Below are 19,386 nucleotides of genomic sequence, written 5' to 3'. Positions count from 1 at the left end.
TTATAACAAAACAAAGGCAGGTGACTCAAGATCAACTTCTTTGTCCAGAAACAGAATGTAGCTCTTTAGAAAAAGTTAAAAGCATAAGACTAGATAAAATGCTTTATTAATTTTTTTCTGTATGAAAAAAGTGTTTAAAGTATCATTTGTAGCATGCATGAACCTGTTCTCATAATCCCTAATCACTGTTATACCTTTTTCTAGGTTAAGCTATAATTAGAACCTTTAAGTGGCTGTACAGTGCATGAACATAAGTCAAGATATTCAGACTTTTATATTACTTCATATTAAGGCCCTGCTTTCTTCTTATTTTTGCTGAAGTGAAACTAGTCATTGAACTTAAAATCTTTTCTGGTTAAAATTGATTTTTTCTTATCAAAACTGATCTTTACTGAGTTAAACTTATCTTACTAATTTCCTTAATTATTTGCTCTTTGGAGTCACTAACTTCACTAAACTTAGGCCATATTCTCTTCACTTGATAGTAACTAAATTTATAACTTAAATCATTTTTGTTGAACTTAAGTTATTTTTTGCTAAATTTAAATTATTTATACTAATTCTAACTTATTTCTACGGAACAAACTTTTTTATTTTATTTTTTATTTAACTTTTTTTTTTTATTTTTATTGAACTTAACTTATATTTACAAGTACTGAACATTTTTTTAAAGGTGAAAAGAACAAAGCCTTATATATATATATATATATATATATATATATATATATATATATATATATATATATATATATATATATATATATATATATATATATATTGTTGACCATCGCCTGGGGCCGAGGAAGTATATATATATATATATATTTTTAAGGTGAAGTAAACAAAACCTAAGTATTAGTTGCTGAATAATCATATACTCATTTAAACTTTCATATGGAGTAGACTTCGTTAGGAAAACGTGACAGAACTGAATATAAATCGAAAAAAGTGACAATAAACTAGAGATGCTGGGAGGGTTACATCTATTGTGACCTTTGTGGGTACATGTGGGGTTGCTATATTCTGTTTCTTTTTCCTTTTCCTTTTCGAATCATTAAATATCGTTGTCTCTTGTCATAACAGTCATAATTTATTATATGCTCTCATTGTTTGGTGTGGGTATATATATATATGTCCTAGATGCATTTCAGAATGCAGAGGTCAGGCAACTGCTTATATATATTACAAGTATAATTCTGTCTTCTGTGTTTAGTTATTTTATTGCAGTATGGCCATTATTGAATCATCCCAACCTCTTTCTATTGAAAGCTTTTCGTACAGTTGGCTGATAAACCTAAAACCATCCCTTGAAAGCCTCAGTGAATCCTTCAGAGCTGCTATGGATTCATCCGATGAGTCTTTTTTCATCGAGATGGACCCAAACATGCCGGCTTCAAAGAGGTTTAAGAAACTAGACAAGGATTTTGATTTTAATCTTCCATTCTTGGAGCAAACTACGGATGCCATTGTACATGCCGATGAGCTCTTCTGTGATGGCCTCCTCATGCCTCTTGTTAACTCATCAAGGAACCAAGCATATAGTGATTCAAGTCCATGTGCTTCTCCTTTGTCAGAATTTCAGAACAGAAACACTGCTTCAGGTGATCGTAAGATCCGTTGTTCTTCCTTGAGAAGGTGTAGGAGCTTATTGTCCAGGAAGATGTTTGAAAAATATTTGTACTTTTTGTTCCCATTATTGGAAAAACTGAGATGTTGCAGATCAAAGTCAAAAAATAGAGCAGCTGATGATGGAATCTGGGTGAAGAATAAGAGCAGTTCATTTTCACCACAAGCATCACCTCGAACTAGTGTAGGTTCCTTCCCTGGTGACATGAGGCGGTCTTGTGATTCCGAGAGCTCAATTAATGAGGCGGTTCTTCACTGTAAAAAATCAATTGGTATGTAATTTTAGAGCTCTTCAGTATTCTTGTAGTTATGTAATGACAGGTTTTGTACATAGAGAAGGAGCCATAATACCGTGATGATAGAAACAAGTACCATATTATGGAGTACTAAATTTTACGATTTTGCAGATAAAGGGAATGAGAGGTTCAGAGATGTTTGTGTTCTCGCTCTCATCCTTTCCATGTACTCTCCCTTTCTTTGCTACCATTATGGTGCAACTTAATGTAGTGGTCCTGTTATGGGACAAGAAGAAAAAAGAGAGTATTCATTTATAAGAATTTTCTTTTTATCTTCTTTTTTTCCCTTGTTACATAAACAATAGAAGAGAAATTGCAGTTTTGATAATATATATTGTATCGATTTGTATCATTCTTATTTTATCGGGTGTATGTCTTTATAACATCGATATCAAAATACCGTTTTACTGTTTTACATGTCATGTTTGCAACTGGGTTTCTCTATTTGTTCCTCGATAAACAAAATATTGTAAATTTTCTGTGTGATATGACAGTTTAACATGTAGATTGTCACACCTTTTTTTTCCAGTTTGGGCCTATAATTTCAATATTATGACAATAATTATGAGTATCATTATTTGGTACAGCCTGTAACTAAAATAACAAAAATATTCCTTGTAATATCATTCAAGTATATAGACTCCTTGATGTGCTCGTGGTGTGTCTCTAACAATTGGGCATTGCTTAATATTTTGCCCCATAACATAAATTCATTGCTTGAAACATGGGTATTATGAATTGAATTGAATCACTTGGTAACATAACTAACATGTTGAGTTGAGTTGAGTTGAGTTGAGCTTAGCTCGGCTTGAGTTAGGTTAAAGTATATTCGGTTCAATATATTTTTATCGATTTCAACCTCGACGCAACCTCAACCAAGTTTGAATCAATCAACTTAATCACTCCGTACATAAACAAGCTCAACCCGTACAACGCTTCAACTAGTTGAGTGTTTTGATCTTGTCTTTCTCTTATGTAAAACATACTAACCCTCAATTCCAAGTCAAGTCTAGTTATTATAGGAGCCTCTACCAATCTTTCCAACCAACCAAAAAGAGATGAACATGGATGAGGTGGGGGCAAAACCGCAAAAATATAATTCCTTTTCAATTCTTTGTTATATAATTAAATGAAAATTTGACGAAATTGCCTAAATATTTCATGATCGGTCTCATATCACAAGTCACGATACAAAAGTACACCGTATACTATATACTATTAATGCATATATTTATAACAATTATTCTTGAGTAGGTTTTTAGTTGCTTATGTCATAAAATTCTTCCCTTTTTTGTAAGGAAAAAGATGGGGTTCATACTTCATACAAAACTTAAGAGATGGTCCACTATGATGATATCAAGCAAATTAAGGGAATCATCCAAACAAAGGAATCCTTATCTTCTCCTTGTTTTTTTAGATATGTTTCGTCTATTTCTAGCCATCCATCATCTAATTATGCCTTTTAATTGGGAGTTTATGCATTGTTATTATATATTTTTTTCATCCGAAATCCGTTGTTTTAACTGAAAATATAATACAAATGTACTATAATATATACGAGTAGTTAGACTATTTACTCGTGGTATATAGTACTCCGTATTATAACACATCTGCCATTAGATTTGTTCAAATACCATGAGAATTACTATATGCCATCGGATTGAATAATCTTTGACAAAAAAGAAAAAAAAGAAAAAAAATCTCTACAATTAAATAATAAAAAAGAATATATTAATGTGTAATATTATTATATTTGTTTTGATATTATTCTAAATTAAACTATCAATCTTAGCTTTAATAATTTTACTAAAAATTGATGATCAATTAGATTTTGCATTAAATTTTCCAAACCTCGCTCTAATGTGTACTCGTATTATGGTAGTTATACAAGGCAATTCATACTGCGTTGCAAAAAAAGAAAAAAAGAAAAAAAAAATATTTAATCCTAGTTTGGTAGCTAGTGTATTTCACTAATAGGAGCATGAAATACTTGTATAAGACATGATTTTAAAAAATTAGAGTAGGTCACACATAAATTAAACATATACGTAGTATTTCTTATATTTTTATTTTTGAGGGGAGCATATACGTAGTATGTAAGGCAGAATGCTTCTTTCTCCTCCTTTTGTTGTTTAGACTCACATATTTTAAGACGAATATGCATAAAATAATCAATCTAGTTGTCCCCCTTTTTTCTTTCAATATAAATCATCAAATATGTACTACGAGTATTTATGTATTAATAATTAGGTCGATGCTTGACCTCAACGTACATGTTTTAAATTCTCACTTGAATTATAAAATTATGCTCAATTTGATAATAAAAAATGAAGGATAAATTGGAATATGGAACCATGGAATTAAATGGAACTTGGGTAATTTCAGCCCCAGTTAGCTAGCAATATCTTTTGCTCTTTTGACATATTATTATATATATATGGCCAATAAGTGGTGGATCCAAAAATCTTTAATTTTGAGTTTGAAATTTTCGAAGATAAGACAATTTTAAATAAATACATTATTTTAGTTTAAATACTAAGTTAAAATCTTTAATGGGAGCACAATTATTTTTTCAAACAAATTGCAATTGAACTTGGCGAGTTTCTTGTTTTATAAACAATTTATTTGTATATACATTATTGTCACCAACTTAAATTAGTATATGAGTTTTGGGTTAAGATTAAGATTAAATCGTTTTGTTTGCTTTGAAACTTAAGAGTTAGAGAAACCAAAGGTAAAAGGGATCGATGGAAGCATACAAATCGTCAAATTAGGAAGAGGAGACAAATTAAATATAATATACATTGCCGTATAATATATCACAAACTATTGGGTGCGCGGCAGTCCGCACCCAATAGTTTGTGCAGCAGCGGGGCAGCGGCATCCTTACTACATCCTTCCACCACCTGCAAAATCCCCTTACTCCATCCTTCCATCACCTGCAAAACCAAAATAATACTTAGAAAAAATTAAATCCCCAAAATCAAAACAAATCACAAATTAAAACAAATAAGTAACTCTATGTCGAAAAAAAGCAAAATAAAACTTACAATTGGAGGTGCTAATGGCGCGGCGTTGGCTTAAGGTAGAGGTGGTGGTGGTGCCGCTTTGGCTTAAGGTAGAGGTGGTGGTGGTGCCGCTTTGGCTTAAGGTAGATGTGGTGGTGGCTGCGATGCGTCGGCTTGAGCGAGGAAAGGCAAGGGGTGCGATTTGAGTGAGGAAAGACAAGGTGGTTGGTGGGTTCGGTGGTTGGCAGGTTCGGCTGGTGATGCAATGGTTAGTTGGTGGGTTCGGTGGTAGGTGATTTGTGGCTGGTGATGCGATGGTTGGTGGGTTTGGTGGTTGGCGATTTGCGGCTGGTGGGTTCAGTGGTTGGTGGATTCGGCTGGTGATGCGGTGGTTAGTGAGTTACGTGGCTGGTGATGCGGTGGTTGGTGGGTTCGGTGAACGGTGAGATCGGTGGTGGCATGAGGATTTGTGGACGATGGCTTATTTTATTTGTTTATTGTTAATGAGAACCCCCATTCTCATTTGAAACAGAGAGAAAAAAAGAGAGGAAGAGGGGGAAAGAGGAGAGAGAAGGAAATAAATACATATTGTATGTTTTTAATCATATTTGCCAACAAATGAAGCATATTAGCCATTAAATGAACATATCAGCCACTTGATGTGTGATATCAGTCAACATTAGAGGCATATCAGACATTAATAAAACGTACCAATCAACACAAGGAACATATCAGCCAACAAATGAAACATACATATCATCTAACAAAATATACATATCAGCCAACAGAAGGAACATATCAGCCAACAAATGAAGCATATCAGCCAACAAAAGGATGAAATCAGCAAACAAAAGCAACAGGTAAGCCAACAAAATAAACACATCAGCCAACAAAATGATACATATAAGCCAACAATTAAAATCTACATATCAGCCAACAAAATAAAGATATCAGCCAACTAAAAAAACGTGACTGATGTCTGGTAGCAGCCAACAAAAGAAACATATTAAACATTAAAAAAAAAACATATCAATTAACAAAAGGAATATATCAGCCAACACAAAAAACATATCAGCCAACAAGTGAAACATATCAGCCAAGTCTGTCGTACGCAAATCATGCGTACTGCAGTCCGCACCCAATACCTTCTCATAATATATTTGACTTTTATTTACTAATCATGTGAAATTGCTTTTCTATTTAGAACATTTCTGATTTAATTATATGATGAACAACCATATATGGACAAATTTGAACAAGCAAATTCATTGTAAAGGATTGCATTTCAAATAGTCTTACCTTCAATTCAAATTTTCAATAAATCATTTCCCCCCTCCAAATTCATTTATTTAAGTCGAACCCTATCCATTGCATTGATCTCATAATGAATCTTACAATGAGACCACTCCATGCATATAATGGAAGTTATGCTTCTTCAAATCAAAATAAATGAAGTCATGATATAAATATATTAGTTACTCGTACAATTTTACTTTTCCAAGTTTCCCTATTCTCATATTTTACTTCAATCTTCTAGGTATCGATATTATTACGTGGGAAAATCATACGAAGTTTCATATTTTATATCACAAATTAAATATAATGGTCCCTCACTAAAATCAGGAAAAAAACAAATTTCTTCATCTTCTTCCAATAAATTATTATAATAATTATATATAGTGAAGTAACAAACATCACAAACTTAGAAAATTAAAATTAAAATTTAAATAAGGGGCCTTCTCTTCCCGACATAGGCAAATGGGATTGAGATTGTATTTCTTGAGCTTGAATTTGAAAGAACAGTGACATTGTCACATGTCTTTTAGCGAGATAAGGAGACATAGACAAACGTTGCTACCATATATTCCAAAAATCCTTGATAATGTCTCTTTTGTTTGTCTTCTCGAATCATGATACACACTCTCTCTATTTCTAAATAGACTCTGATCTGTATTATTCTATAATTATACATATGTATTGCTAATCTAAAACTAATAAGAAACATCTTATTATTATGATGTAATTATTTAAACTAATTGAAAGATTGTATAATGTATTGATATTATAAATGACGTATAAAATGTGATTAATATGAAACAGATAGAGTATTTATCTTCCCCTAATTTGTTTACTTACATTGTTTTCTTCTAAGTGAAAATCATGTAGGTTAGGGACCGATAGTTGAGTTATTTACCTTCTACCACTTGGAGCCCCATTCGTAATTAGCTAGGTTTGAGGGGGACCAAAAACCTTATAATAGTTATTATATATAGTCGTACTTGTACTTTTGCTAGATTTGTTGCTAATATTAATTTGCTAGTCACTATTGTTTACAAAAATAGTGTGTTTATCATATATATATGTCCAAGATGAATAAATTAAATTGTTCCTTCTATTGCTTGAATTTGTGGAGTTTTTCAAATGAAGCTCCAATTATACCAACAAATAATGGTCCCTAATATTATCTCTGTCCTTGACAAATTGATGGAAATTCCCAAGGGTCGTTGAGGGAGAATTAGGTTTTTTAAATTGGTACGATATTTTAATTTATTAGAAGATTAATAGCTCAATAGTTTTCTCTCTCTCTTAATTAAATGACAAATAATTCGAGATGGATGTAATATCGTGCAATAATTGATTAATTAACAATTAAAGTACGCCCTAATTGATTAAATTGATTCAACGCCCTTCATTCTGATATATCTTATTTGCCTTAGTTTGGTCATACAAGTATACATATACTCAATAGATCGATATTAGTAGGGTAATTAAATGTAAACTCTCTCGGAATTGAAAAGGCTAAACTCTAATTGTAATTAAATTTGAGATCTTGAATAACAAAGTTCGAGTAAGGATATTTATCTCCGTTCAATCACTTATCTTACATGATGTTGGTAATTATAAATATCATTATCAGATTAAAAAACGTAAATCCATCCATATAAGAAGTATGTTGTAAGTAGTAAGAATAATGTGATGTATTGGTAGCTAAGGTCTAAGTAAGGACAAACGCATCATCTTGAACCCTTGCATGCAATACCGACTTACAAGATTGAAGGAATTGAATGATCTCGTAACTGGAGTATTTTAGGGTACACAAAGAATTATTTAATGAGAGAAAAGTTAACATCAAAGCTAAGCCTTTTTTCATTGCCAACCTAATTAATTATTTAGAATTCAATGCTACTGTATAATGCCGGATATTGGATAGTATATACGAAGTATACTTATATAGTCAAATTTTACACTGCATATGTATGTAAGTTTTAGACGAGTAGACCTAGTTGGCCTGGCTCGCTGTCACGAATACTACATGTCACATGAATAAATGAAAACAAATTTAGGGTGAAATTTAAGTTGATCAAGTAACCTAATTTAATAAATGAAAGCAGTTTTATGGTGAAATTAAAGTTTATTATAGGTATTATGGACAGAACAAAAAACGCACGTGGGTCTATGTGGTAAAAGGAATAGAGGGCAACCAATAACGTATGTAGTCGTGCATAAAAGTTTCTATCCCAGGGTTTTTTTAAAAAAAATAAACAATTAGGAACCCCTCACAAGGAGAATCCCTAAAGTGTCAAAAGAAAGGATGGGGTAGTGTAGTACAAAGTAATTTAAAACGAACATTTACAGAGTGTGGCATTCATACTATCACTTAGAAGATGGCTAACATTTATATAATCCAATTTGTTGCTCTGTTTGCTTCTCTATATATGTGTTTACTTTCTCCCAAATTGCTAACATTTATATATGTTGATAAGTATATTAGGTGACTCGTACTTCGTAGCTTTGTCCGCCCGATCGGGCGGACATTGCCCGGTCTGACCGGGCGGAAGAAGAAGAGGTGCCTGGCAAATTCGTTGAAGAAGCTGCTCTCGCGCCCGACCGGGCGAGCCTTCGCCCGACCGGGCGAGCCTTCGCCCGATCGGGCAGACCTTGCCCGGTCTGACCGGGCGGTGGGGGTTGGATACGTTGAAGCATTCGTATGGAGTTTTCTTCTCGCGCCCGATCGGGCAGACCTTGCCCGGTCTGACCGGGCGGAGAAGGAAAAATACGGAACGCGGATTTTGCGGTTTTAGGTTATCTTATTTTATTATCTTTTTGCCCAAGTATCTTTTAATTAGGGATTAATATAAAACCTCCCTAATATCAGTATTAGGGTTAAGAGAGACAGAGTGAGAGCCGTTCTTGAGAAATACAAGAATCATCTTTGTAATCTTTGCAGTTTATAGTGAAATCATTCGATCTCGGTGCCCGTGGACGTAGCTATCACATCGATAGTGAACCACGTAAATTCTTGGTGTTGTTCTTATTGTTTGCATTGAATTTCTTTATTGTTTTCTTGTTTGTTTTCGACCTTTGCTTCCGCTGTCGCACAACAATTGGTATCAGAGCTCAGGTTCAATCCTTGGATAGTTTCTTGAAGATAACAATGGCAGGAGATTCAACAATAAGAATTGAGAAGTTTACCGGGAAAAATAGTTTCGGGCTATGGCAAATTAAGATGAAGGCTCTGTTAAAACAACAGCAGATATGGCGTCCGTTGGCTCCAAAGAGTACTACTTCGGAGTCAGGAGACGGACCGACTGACTCGCAGTTAGAAGTTATGGAAGAGAAGGCACACTCTACCATATTACTTAGTCTTGATGATCAAATCATCACGGAGGTGGCTGATCAGGAAACGGCGGCTGGATTGTGGCTGAAGCTGGAGTCATTGTATATGACTAAGTCGTTGACCAACAAATTATTACTGAAACAGCGGTTGTTTAGCCTCCGGATGCAGTCAGGTACTTCCTTACGGGAACATCTAGAAAAACTTAACTCTATTTTGCTTGATTTACGTAATTTAGATGTTAAAATTGATGATGAGGATGCTGCGTTGATTTTACTTGTATCTCTACCGTCTAGCTTTGAGAATTTTGTAGAGTCTTTTGTTGTTGGTAAGGATTCTATAACCTTAGAAGAAGTGAAGGCAGCACTTCATACTAGGGAACTCAGAATGAAAGCTACGAGTGATAATGGGGATAATGGTAGTGGGTTGTTTGTTAAGTCCGGAAAGTCTAAAAAGAATAAGGGGTTTAACAAGGGGAACAATGCTGGGTCGGGTGCTGGAAACGGCAAGGATGGATCTAGTAAAACTACTACTAAAACATGTTATTACTGTAAAGAACCGGGTCACTTTAGGAATAATTGTCCGGTGAGGAAAAACAAGTCCCAGGCTGCTGTAGTTGAAGAGAAACCGAATGAGAGCTATAATTCAGAGGAAGATTTAGCATTAGTCAGTTCTGCTAGGTCTGATGATTTATCTGATAACTGGGTTCTAGATTCGGGGTGTTCGTTCCATATGTGTCCACGTCGAGATTGGTTTGATACATATGAACCTCGCAATGGGGGTATGGTTATAGTCGGTAACAATGCTCCATGTAAGGTCACAGGTATTGGTTCCATGAGGTTGAGGACTGTTGATGGGCGGAGGTTAACTTTGACTAATGTACGGCATGTTCCTGCTTTAGGAAAGAATCTGATTTCATTGGGTACCCTGGATGAATTGGGGTACAATGGTGTGTTTTCAGATGGGGAGTTGTGTATTTTCAGAGGTTCTGAGTTGGTACTTAAGGGTATCAAAAGGAACACCCTCTATGTTTTTGAGGGTGTTACACTGCCTAGTTCTGCGGTTTGCGCATCTGTATCTCACCAGGAGATGACTAAGATTTGGCACATGAGGCTTGGTCATATGGGGGAGAAGGGGATGCAGCTATTGTCCAAGAGGGGTCTTCTATCCGGGGTCAAGGTTGCCAACCTTGAATTTTGTGAGCATTGTGTGTTTGGTAAGAAACACAGGTCAAAGTTCAGCAAGGGTGCTCACATTACTGATGCAGTGCTCGATTACATCCATTCAGATTGCTGGGGTCCATCTAGAGTTGAAGGTATGGGAGGTTACCACTATTTTGTGTCATTTGTTGATGACAAGTCCCGATACACATGGCTTAGGTTGCTTAAGTCAAAGGATGAGGCCTTCAAAGTTTTCAAGCAATGGAAAGCTTTGGTGGAAAATCGACAAGGAAGGAAGATCAAGAAGCTACGAACGGACAATGGGCTAGAGTTTTGCAAAGACGAGTTTAATCAGTTCTGTGCAGATGAGGGTATAGGTCGGCATCATACTGTCAGGAAGACACCACAGCAGAACGGTGTAGCAGAACGGGTTAATCAGACACTGCTAGAGAGAGTTCGATGCATGCTCTCTAATGCAGGGCTTGGGAGGAGGTACTGGAGTGAAGCTGTGTTAACAGCTTGTTATGTCATTAATAGGGGTCCTCATTCTGGAATTGATTCCAAAATTCCGTTTGAGATCTGGAGTGGTAAGCTGCCTAATTTTTCGAATTTGAAGATTTTTGGTTGTGTTGCTTATTATCATGTTATTGAGGGTAAGCTGGATCCACGAGCCAAGAAGGGGTGTTTTGTTGGGTACGGGGATGGTGTGAAGGGGTTTAGAATTTTTTCACCTTCGGAGGGTCGGGTCATTCTTAGTAGGGATGTTACTTTCGATGAAAACACCATGTATTCAATTAAAAATGCAGAGATTTCAGATTTGAGAAGGGAAGGAGACAATTTATTACAGACAGATGGGGTACTTGAGGTACATCAGTCTACCATTGCTGATTTACCTCGGGTACAATATATTGATGATGATGCTGATGTTCCAGTGCCGGGTACTCCTGAACCTGAGATTACTCCTACTCATTCTAACTCTGGGGATGAGGTGGAGCAATCTAATCAGGGGTCATCTAGTCAACCTGACACCATTCTTGAGATGCCTAAACGAGTTATCAAGAAGCCTGTTAGATTGATTGAAGAGATGGAGGGAAGAAATTGCTGTGTTGATGCGATGACAGGTTATGCATTGAGTGTAGCTGATGATGTAGAGTCATTTGAACCTGCCACATATAAACAAGCAATTAGTTGTAGTGAGTCTGCGCAATGGCTTGCCGCAATGGGTGAAGAGATGCAGTCTCTTTACAAGAACAAAGTGTGGGAACTGGTAAAGGTACCGGAAGGGAGGAAGCTTGTGGGTTGTAAATGGATTTACAAGAAGAAAGAAGGGTTGTCGGAAACTGAGCAAATACGTTTTAAGGCTAGGCTAGTTGCTAAGGGGTTCAGTCAGGTAGAAGGGGTTGACTTTGTTGAGATATTCTCACCTGTGGTTCGACATACTTCTATCCGTGTGTTATTGTCAATTGTAGCACATTTTGATCTTGAGCTGGAGCAGTTGGATGTTAAAACGGCTTTCCTTCATGGCGATTTGGAGGAGGAGATTCTGATGAAGCAGCCCGAAGGATTCGAAGTTCCTGGAAAGGAACACTATGCCTGCAGATTGCTAAAGTCATTGTATGGACTTAAGCAATCCCCCCGACAGTGGTACAAAAGGTTTGATTCTTTTATGGTTTCACAAGGTTTTGACAGGAATTCATATGATTGCTGTGTGTATCATAGTAAGCTGGATAATGGTTCCATGATTTATCTTTTGTTATATGTTGATGACATGTTGGTTGCCACAAAGAATAAATCTGATATTGCTAGATTAAAGGAGATGCTTAACTCGGAGTTTGACATGAAAGACTTGGGTGCAGCTAGGAAGATTTTGGGTATGGAGATCTACAGGGATCGGGCTAGAGGTAAGCTTTTCTTGACTCAGAAAAGCTACATTGAAAAGATTCTGTCTCGTTTTGGGATGGAAAAATCGAAGCCTATAAGTACGCCAACTACTGTTAGTTGTAAGTTGTCTTTGTCTATGTCACCTCAATCAGAGGAGGAGTTGTCTTATATGTCTAGAGTTCCATATGCAAACGCGGTTGGTTGTTTGATGTATGCTATGGTCTGTACTAGGCCGGATATTGCGCATGCTGTTAGTGTTGTAAGCAGGTTTATGGCTCGACCTGGGAGGGAACACTGGCAAGGGGTGAAAAGGATTTTTCGCTACCTGAGAGGGACAGCTGATATTGGTCTTGTGTACGGGAATGGTAAGGAATGCTTGGTCACTGGGTACAGTGATTCTGATTATGCAGCTGATGTGGATACCAGGAGGTCTGTGACTGGTTATGTGTTCACTTTGGGTGGTTCTGTGGTTAGTTGGAAGTCTACATTGCAGTCATCAGTTACGTTGTCAACTACTGAAGCTGAGTATATGGCTCTAACTTCTGCAGCTAAGGAGTCTATTTGGCTCAAAGGCCTAGTAGGTGAACTGGGTATTGCACAGGATTTTGCTACAGTGTATTGTGATAGTCTAAGTGCGATTTGCTTAGCTAAAGATCAAGTACACCATGATCGGACGAAGCACATTGATGTCAGGTATCATTTCTTACGTACTGACAAGAGGATTAAGGTGAAGAAGATTGGGACTGCTGACAACCCGGCTGATTTCTTCACTAAGCCTGTTCCGTTTAGCAAGTTTAAACATTGCTTAGACTTGCTAAATATTGATTACTACGTGATGTAGTAGGCCCTGAGGGGCGAAGTTGGGGAGCTCCTGGTGTAGGTGTGTTGGCATTAAGGTGGAGCTTGCCCGGGGCTTGTGATGCAGGTGGAGCATTATGAGTTGTTATACTTGGAGACGAGTATGTGATGGGTCTTGGTTGAAGACTTATCGGGATGTATGGCTTATGCATGAGTCCTGCATCGGGTTTGGCTTGAGATGTTTTTTCACTATGTCTTGATGGGGTCGTTTGCTGACTACGAGTTCTCGTCAAGGTGGAGATTGTTGATAAGTATATTAGGTGACTCGTACTTCGTAGCTTTGTCCGCCCGATCGGGCGGACATTGCCCGGTCTGACCGGGCGGAAGAAGAAGAGGTGCCTGGCAAATTCGTTGAAGAAGCTGCTCTCGCGCCCGACCGGGCGAGCCTTCGCCCGACCGGGCGAGCCTTCGCCCGATCGGGCAGACCTTGCCCGGTCTGACCGGGCGGTGGGGGTTGGATACGTTGAAGCATTCGTATGGAGTTTTCTTCTCGCGCCCGATCGGGCAGACCTTGCCCGGTCTGACCGGGCGGAGAAGGAAAAATACGGAACGCGGATTTTGCGGTTTTAGGTTATCTTATTTTATTATCTTTTTGCCCAAGTATCTTTTAATTAGGGATTAATATAAAACCTCCCTAATATCAGTATTAGGGTTAAGAGAGACAGAGTGAGAGCCGTTCTTGAGAAATACAAGAATCATCTTTGTAATCTTTGCAGTTTATAGTGAAATCATTCGATCTCGGTGCCCGTGGACGTAGCTATCACATCGATAGTGAACCACGTAAATTCTTGGTGTTGTTCTTATTGTTTGCATTGAATTTCTTTATTGTTTTCTTGTTTGTTTTCGACCTTTGCTTCCGCTGTCGCACAACAATATAATCCCTTGACCCCACTTGAATTTGCAAAATTGGAATTTTCAATTGTAAAATTCAAGAATTTCTAGCTCATTTTTCTATCAAAATTTGATCATAATAGAATTAAGCAAATGTACTTTGACCCCATTTAATTATATGTCTAAATTCGCCACTGTGTCGACGATAATGTGTTCTATTTGCTATAAAACTAGCTAGGTTTCTATTTGATTCTATCCCAAGTATTTGATCAACTAAACAGAAACTTGTTAACACCTTACATTTACGTTCATGATCGTTCATTATTATACTTGGAACACAGAATACTCGAGAACTTGGCAAAGGACCAAAATGAAACACGTACGTAGTAATTAAATAAAAGCAGCATGATTTCCCAATGATATATCAACGTACTTGTTGTATATAATATGTTGGTTTTTTCTCTTCGTCTAGCTTCTATCTAATTTGACAAATCTTTGTTTGTAATCTTTTTACGAATCTAGAGAGTCGCTCTTCTTATAAAGTTGAAGACAATCATATATACGTATGTATAACTCATCATATAAAGCTTATAATTTAATTTAATTTGCATAACTTTAAAGGTTCTCTTAGAAAACAAATAAAAGGCCGATGAAGTGTTGATTATGACAGTCACAAAAAGATTGTTTTCTTCACAACTTATTCAGCATCTAATAAGTTTATATTCCCTCCGTGTTTAAATAATTAAATGAAATGTTTTGACTTTCACAGAGTTTTAGAAAGATTAGTTGAATTTATTAAAATAATAAGTGGCGGTGTATAAGTTTGAGAAGAGAGAAGAAAGTAAGGGGTTTTGTGGGAAATATTAGTAAAATATTATTAAAAAATTGAGAGAATATTATTAAAAAAAATTGAGAGAATTTATTAAAAAGGGAAACGTTTCATTTATTTAAACATGGCCGCAAAAAAAAAAACGTTTCATTTATTTAAATACGGAAAGAGTATAAGATAAATTCAAATAAAACTAATAGAATAAGTGAAATTTAGATGTAAAGAACACGACCTTACAACTTAGTCTTTTTGAATTTCTATTAATTATTGAATATGTTGGTCTTGAATACTAGTCTCATCCAATGTAAGGGCAAGACACTGCACCAAGGAAGTTAATTATTCAACAAGCTAGTTAATATTACAAGTCACCCCGACCCGTAGCTTAAGAATATAAAAACACCACAAATCACCCCTCAACAAATATAAGTCACCACATACATGCATGATCAATCAACAAAGTACCATCAACAATGTAAAAAGTCATTCGTAAACCATTTGTTGGATCGAAAAAAATGGTTTTTGATAAGCTGAACAAAGGTTATTAATGAAGCTAATCAAAACTTATTAACTTGATAAGATTATATATAACTTTTAAAAAAATTACCATAACACTGCATGACATGATATATATCGATCAATGTAATTACTGTTTATAATTCCTTAAATTTTTTGCATAATTTTAGTGAAATAAACACAGTTACTACGTAAGATTGATATCTAACAAGGTTGGTTCTAAGCATGTGCAAGGTGGTCGATCGCATAAGGCCCTTAAGTGAAACTACTATAAAAGGGCCCATTTTTTGAAATTTACTTATTCAAAGTAAAGAGAAAACTTGTTAATTAATAATCCACTATTTTCCAATTTTATCATAAAATTTATAATTAAGTAAAATATTATTCCTTAAAGAAATGATTTTAGGGCCTAATTTAACAAAATTATTGGATTATTTTTAGTGTTAGAATTTGTAGCCCCGCCTCTGATATATATTGATGTCTATGGAATTTTCGCCATTATTTGATTAATCTTGACATTAATTTCTCAAGTTACATAGCTAGGATGCCTCACTGCCAACATATCAAATTCCAAGGTTACGTCCAAGCTACGAAATTCATTCATGAAAAGACAATATAATCACTAAAATTTTACAACAAAATTCAGCTCAAATAAAACAAATTAACCAAATTCGTGATTCGGCTGGACAGTAAACTTATATGAGCCGTGAACATTTGGTACAACATAAAGCCCATAAAAGTCACACTTCCAAAAAATCATATACAAAGTAAATTAAAAAAAAAAAAAGTTGACAAATCCTTTCAAGCCAAATTCCAAAAGAGAAATCGTATTTTCATTTGTTTTCACTCATTTAATTGTACTTGTATTGTCTAGTATATCGGTGTTGATTATGACGATACCTAGCTAGCTAGTTTGTGTCACATGTCAAATTAAGATTTAAAAACTTATTTCAATTCATATTCTACATGGAAGTAAAGGAGGATATGAAATTTGATGTTATGCAAAAGTAATTGAGGGAACAATTCATGAAATAGTATGGATTTAGGTGGACGGTTGGAGAGATATGGACGTAAAGTTTTTTAGGTATATATATGTCGATAAAATTTGTTTTGAAATGTTGATATCATCCTTTAGAATTTGATACTGTATCAACAATGATAGTAAGCCCTTTCATAATATCTATTGCGTTTTCTCTATTGAGATTCAACTAACTATACAACCACGTAGTTTTTCCATTGTGATTCAATTGATTGTGTATCGCTTTGTTAATTTGTTTGATTCATTTTGTAGTTTTCTACAAGTATTGAAACTAATTTCCAAAATTTTGTATTTCATGGCAAGAAATTAAAGAAAAAGGACAATTTAAAATACTATTGGCTACAATTATATGGTTAAAATTTTAAAAAGCATGCAAAGTATAAACCTACCACATTGGGCTGTAGCATGCAGTAACCTAAAGATTGGTTGTACTTCACGTTACAGACATGCATGAGCCGTAACCACATGGTGCAATGCAAGTATGCAACATGCAAAGCCCATTTCTAATTACTCGCACGTTGAAAAAGTTGTCAAATCACTAATTATGGAGAAAATCATTAGCTAATAATTATACCTTTGAAATAAGAATCGTGTCATTCCCCAAAAATAAATTTTGTATACATTAAATTTTTATATCTCTGATTATTTTATTTATACAAAATTAATAAGATTGTATTGAAATTTAAAATTGACGAATAGGAATATATTGAGATATATAGTAGAATCATAATTGATTGGATTGAGTAGACAAGTAATGAGGAATAGAAGATGTATTAATTTGTTTCACACATCAAAGTAAAAATCTTAATCTTTTGTCATATTCAATATGGAAAGGAGAAATGATAGTTCATTGAGTGTAAGTTTGTTATCATATAAAGTTTTTCGATTAACACAATTCTTCAAGTGATATATATCAACGTGATACTTTCATAAAATGAACAACAAAGAAGTTAGGAAGATTGATGTCTATTATTGCATAAAAAAAAATGTATATTAGCGTATGGAAGTCTAACTGTAACACCAATCATTAGAACATTTCATCATTCATGCTATAAAAGAGACACGTGATTCATAGTACAACACACAAGGTGTTGTCTCGCTCGTCAGTGGCGGATCCACGGTGGGTTCATTGAACCCACTGATTTTTCGGGAAAAAAAGGTTTGTTTCTTTCTTTCTTTTTTTTTTATTTAATTTTTAAAAATAGAAAAATAAATAAATAGAATTTGTGTGCATAAGTAATATAGGAAAAAAAAAAGCGCAGATCAGTGGTAGCAAGGGTTTGGTTTGTGCGCTAGGCCCCTATAGGTCTGGGGTTCGACTCTCAGCCTCACATCATTTATTTTTTCCCCTTTTTTTCAAATTTCTCCTCTAAACTCCTAATATTACCACTTGAACTTTAAAAATAATTTCCCCTCTTTTCCTTTACCCTCACTACCTTCTCCAAATTTTTTTCAGTTTCACCTCAAAACTCTCATGTATACTTGTTTTTCTAAAGCCTTTTTATTTATTCTCCCTTTTTTTTCAATTTCTTCTCTAAACTCCTAATATTACCACTTGATGAAAGCCCGAATGCTTATATAAGCAATTTTAATTTTTTTCCCCCTTTTTGATATCAACTTTGTATATTTATTACAAAAATGTAATTTAAGATATTTAAGTAATAGAATGTGCATTGGCAAGCGTGAAATCATCAACATTGCAAAAAAAAAAAAAAACAAAGGAGCTATATCTTATTATTTGATGATTCGAACCCACACTTCTGACTTCCTGGATACGCCATTGTCGCTCGTATATGTTGAATAGTGTCAAAGTTATCTTGTACATTCAACAATATACATCCAATTAGTTATATTGATGGTGCTGAGATTTATTTGTGCCATCATACGTACAATTAGTAGACCGTAGCTTTATTGATCGATTCATCATATTTTTGTGTCGTGAAACTTGTGATGCTATCATGCTAGTCTATACTAAGTCACGTGTCAACAAATTTTCCCACTAACTTATGTGAAAATGTTTATATTGAGATATTTGAATTTAGACATTGCTAAGTCATCACTATTTAATCTAAGGATATTACATCAAAAAAACAAAAAAAATAAAAAAATAAAAAGAAAAGAAAAATAAAATCAATTGTTGAACCTCTAATATGGTATTCTTCCATAAATAACCCTTTGATACTAAGGCCCTGTTTGACAAAGCTAGCGATAGCGGGTAGCTTTTAGCGGTCGAGTAGGATGGTTATAGGAAAAATAATAATGTGTTTTGAGTAAGAGTTATCACATGTTGTAGTATGGTTGTCAGTTAATATAATAAATAAGGTTTTAAAAACTAATTAAAATCAAATCTCACCTTTATTTTTATTTTTATTTTTTTTCAACACCTTTATGAGAATTAATGATTTATCAATTATACACTTGATGAAGAAATAAATGAAGTGGCAATATTCAGTAAATGTGTTGGGTTGGTCCAAAAGACATAGCTCATACTCTTGGGCTTGACCCTTGTGCTATGATATTCAGTAAATGTGTTGGGTTGGTCCAAAAGGCCTATTCAAACCCATATAGTTTCTTAATTTTGTATTTTATTTTTTAAAAAAAAAAAAGAAAAAAAAACGTTGAAAGCTGTACTACATAGCAAAGGCGTACTAGATACTGATACTTTTGGATTGGACAACTCAAAGTGGATTCATGGCTTCTACCCCAATTTATAAAGTACATGCTTACGTA

The 19,386-nt window shown here is 34.9% G+C and overlaps 1 protein-coding gene across 1 annotated transcript; it reads left to right on the top strand.

Moving 5' to 3' along the window:
- The first annotated feature begins 829 nt into the window (after positions 1-829).
- LOC110693904 (probable membrane-associated kinase regulator 6) lies at positions 830-2,252 on the top strand. The gene has a single exon (XM_021871078.1). It carries the CDS (start codon positions 1,229-1,231, stop codon positions 1,904-1,906), a length of 678 nt encoding a protein of 225 aa, XP_021726770.1. The 5' UTR covers positions 830-1,228; the 3' UTR covers positions 1,907-2,252.
- The last annotated feature ends 17,134 nt before the right edge of the window (positions 2,253-19,386 follow it).

The sequence above is a fragment of the Chenopodium quinoa genome, unplaced genomic scaffold (genome assembly GCF_001683475.1).
Source record: "Chenopodium quinoa cultivar QQ74 unplaced genomic scaffold, ASM168347v1, whole genome shotgun sequence".
NCBI classification, from domain to species: domain Eukaryota; kingdom Viridiplantae; phylum Streptophyta; class Magnoliopsida; order Caryophyllales; family Amaranthaceae; genus Chenopodium; species Chenopodium quinoa.
Note: the sequence above shows the minus strand (reverse complement) of the source record. Positions and strands in the feature narration are given on the sequence as shown.

Coding starts and splice junctions, on each gene's coding strand:
- LOC110693904 (XM_021871078.1), top strand. CDS start 1,229: ATGGCCATTATTGAATCATCCCAACCTCTTTCTATTGAAAGCTTTTCG.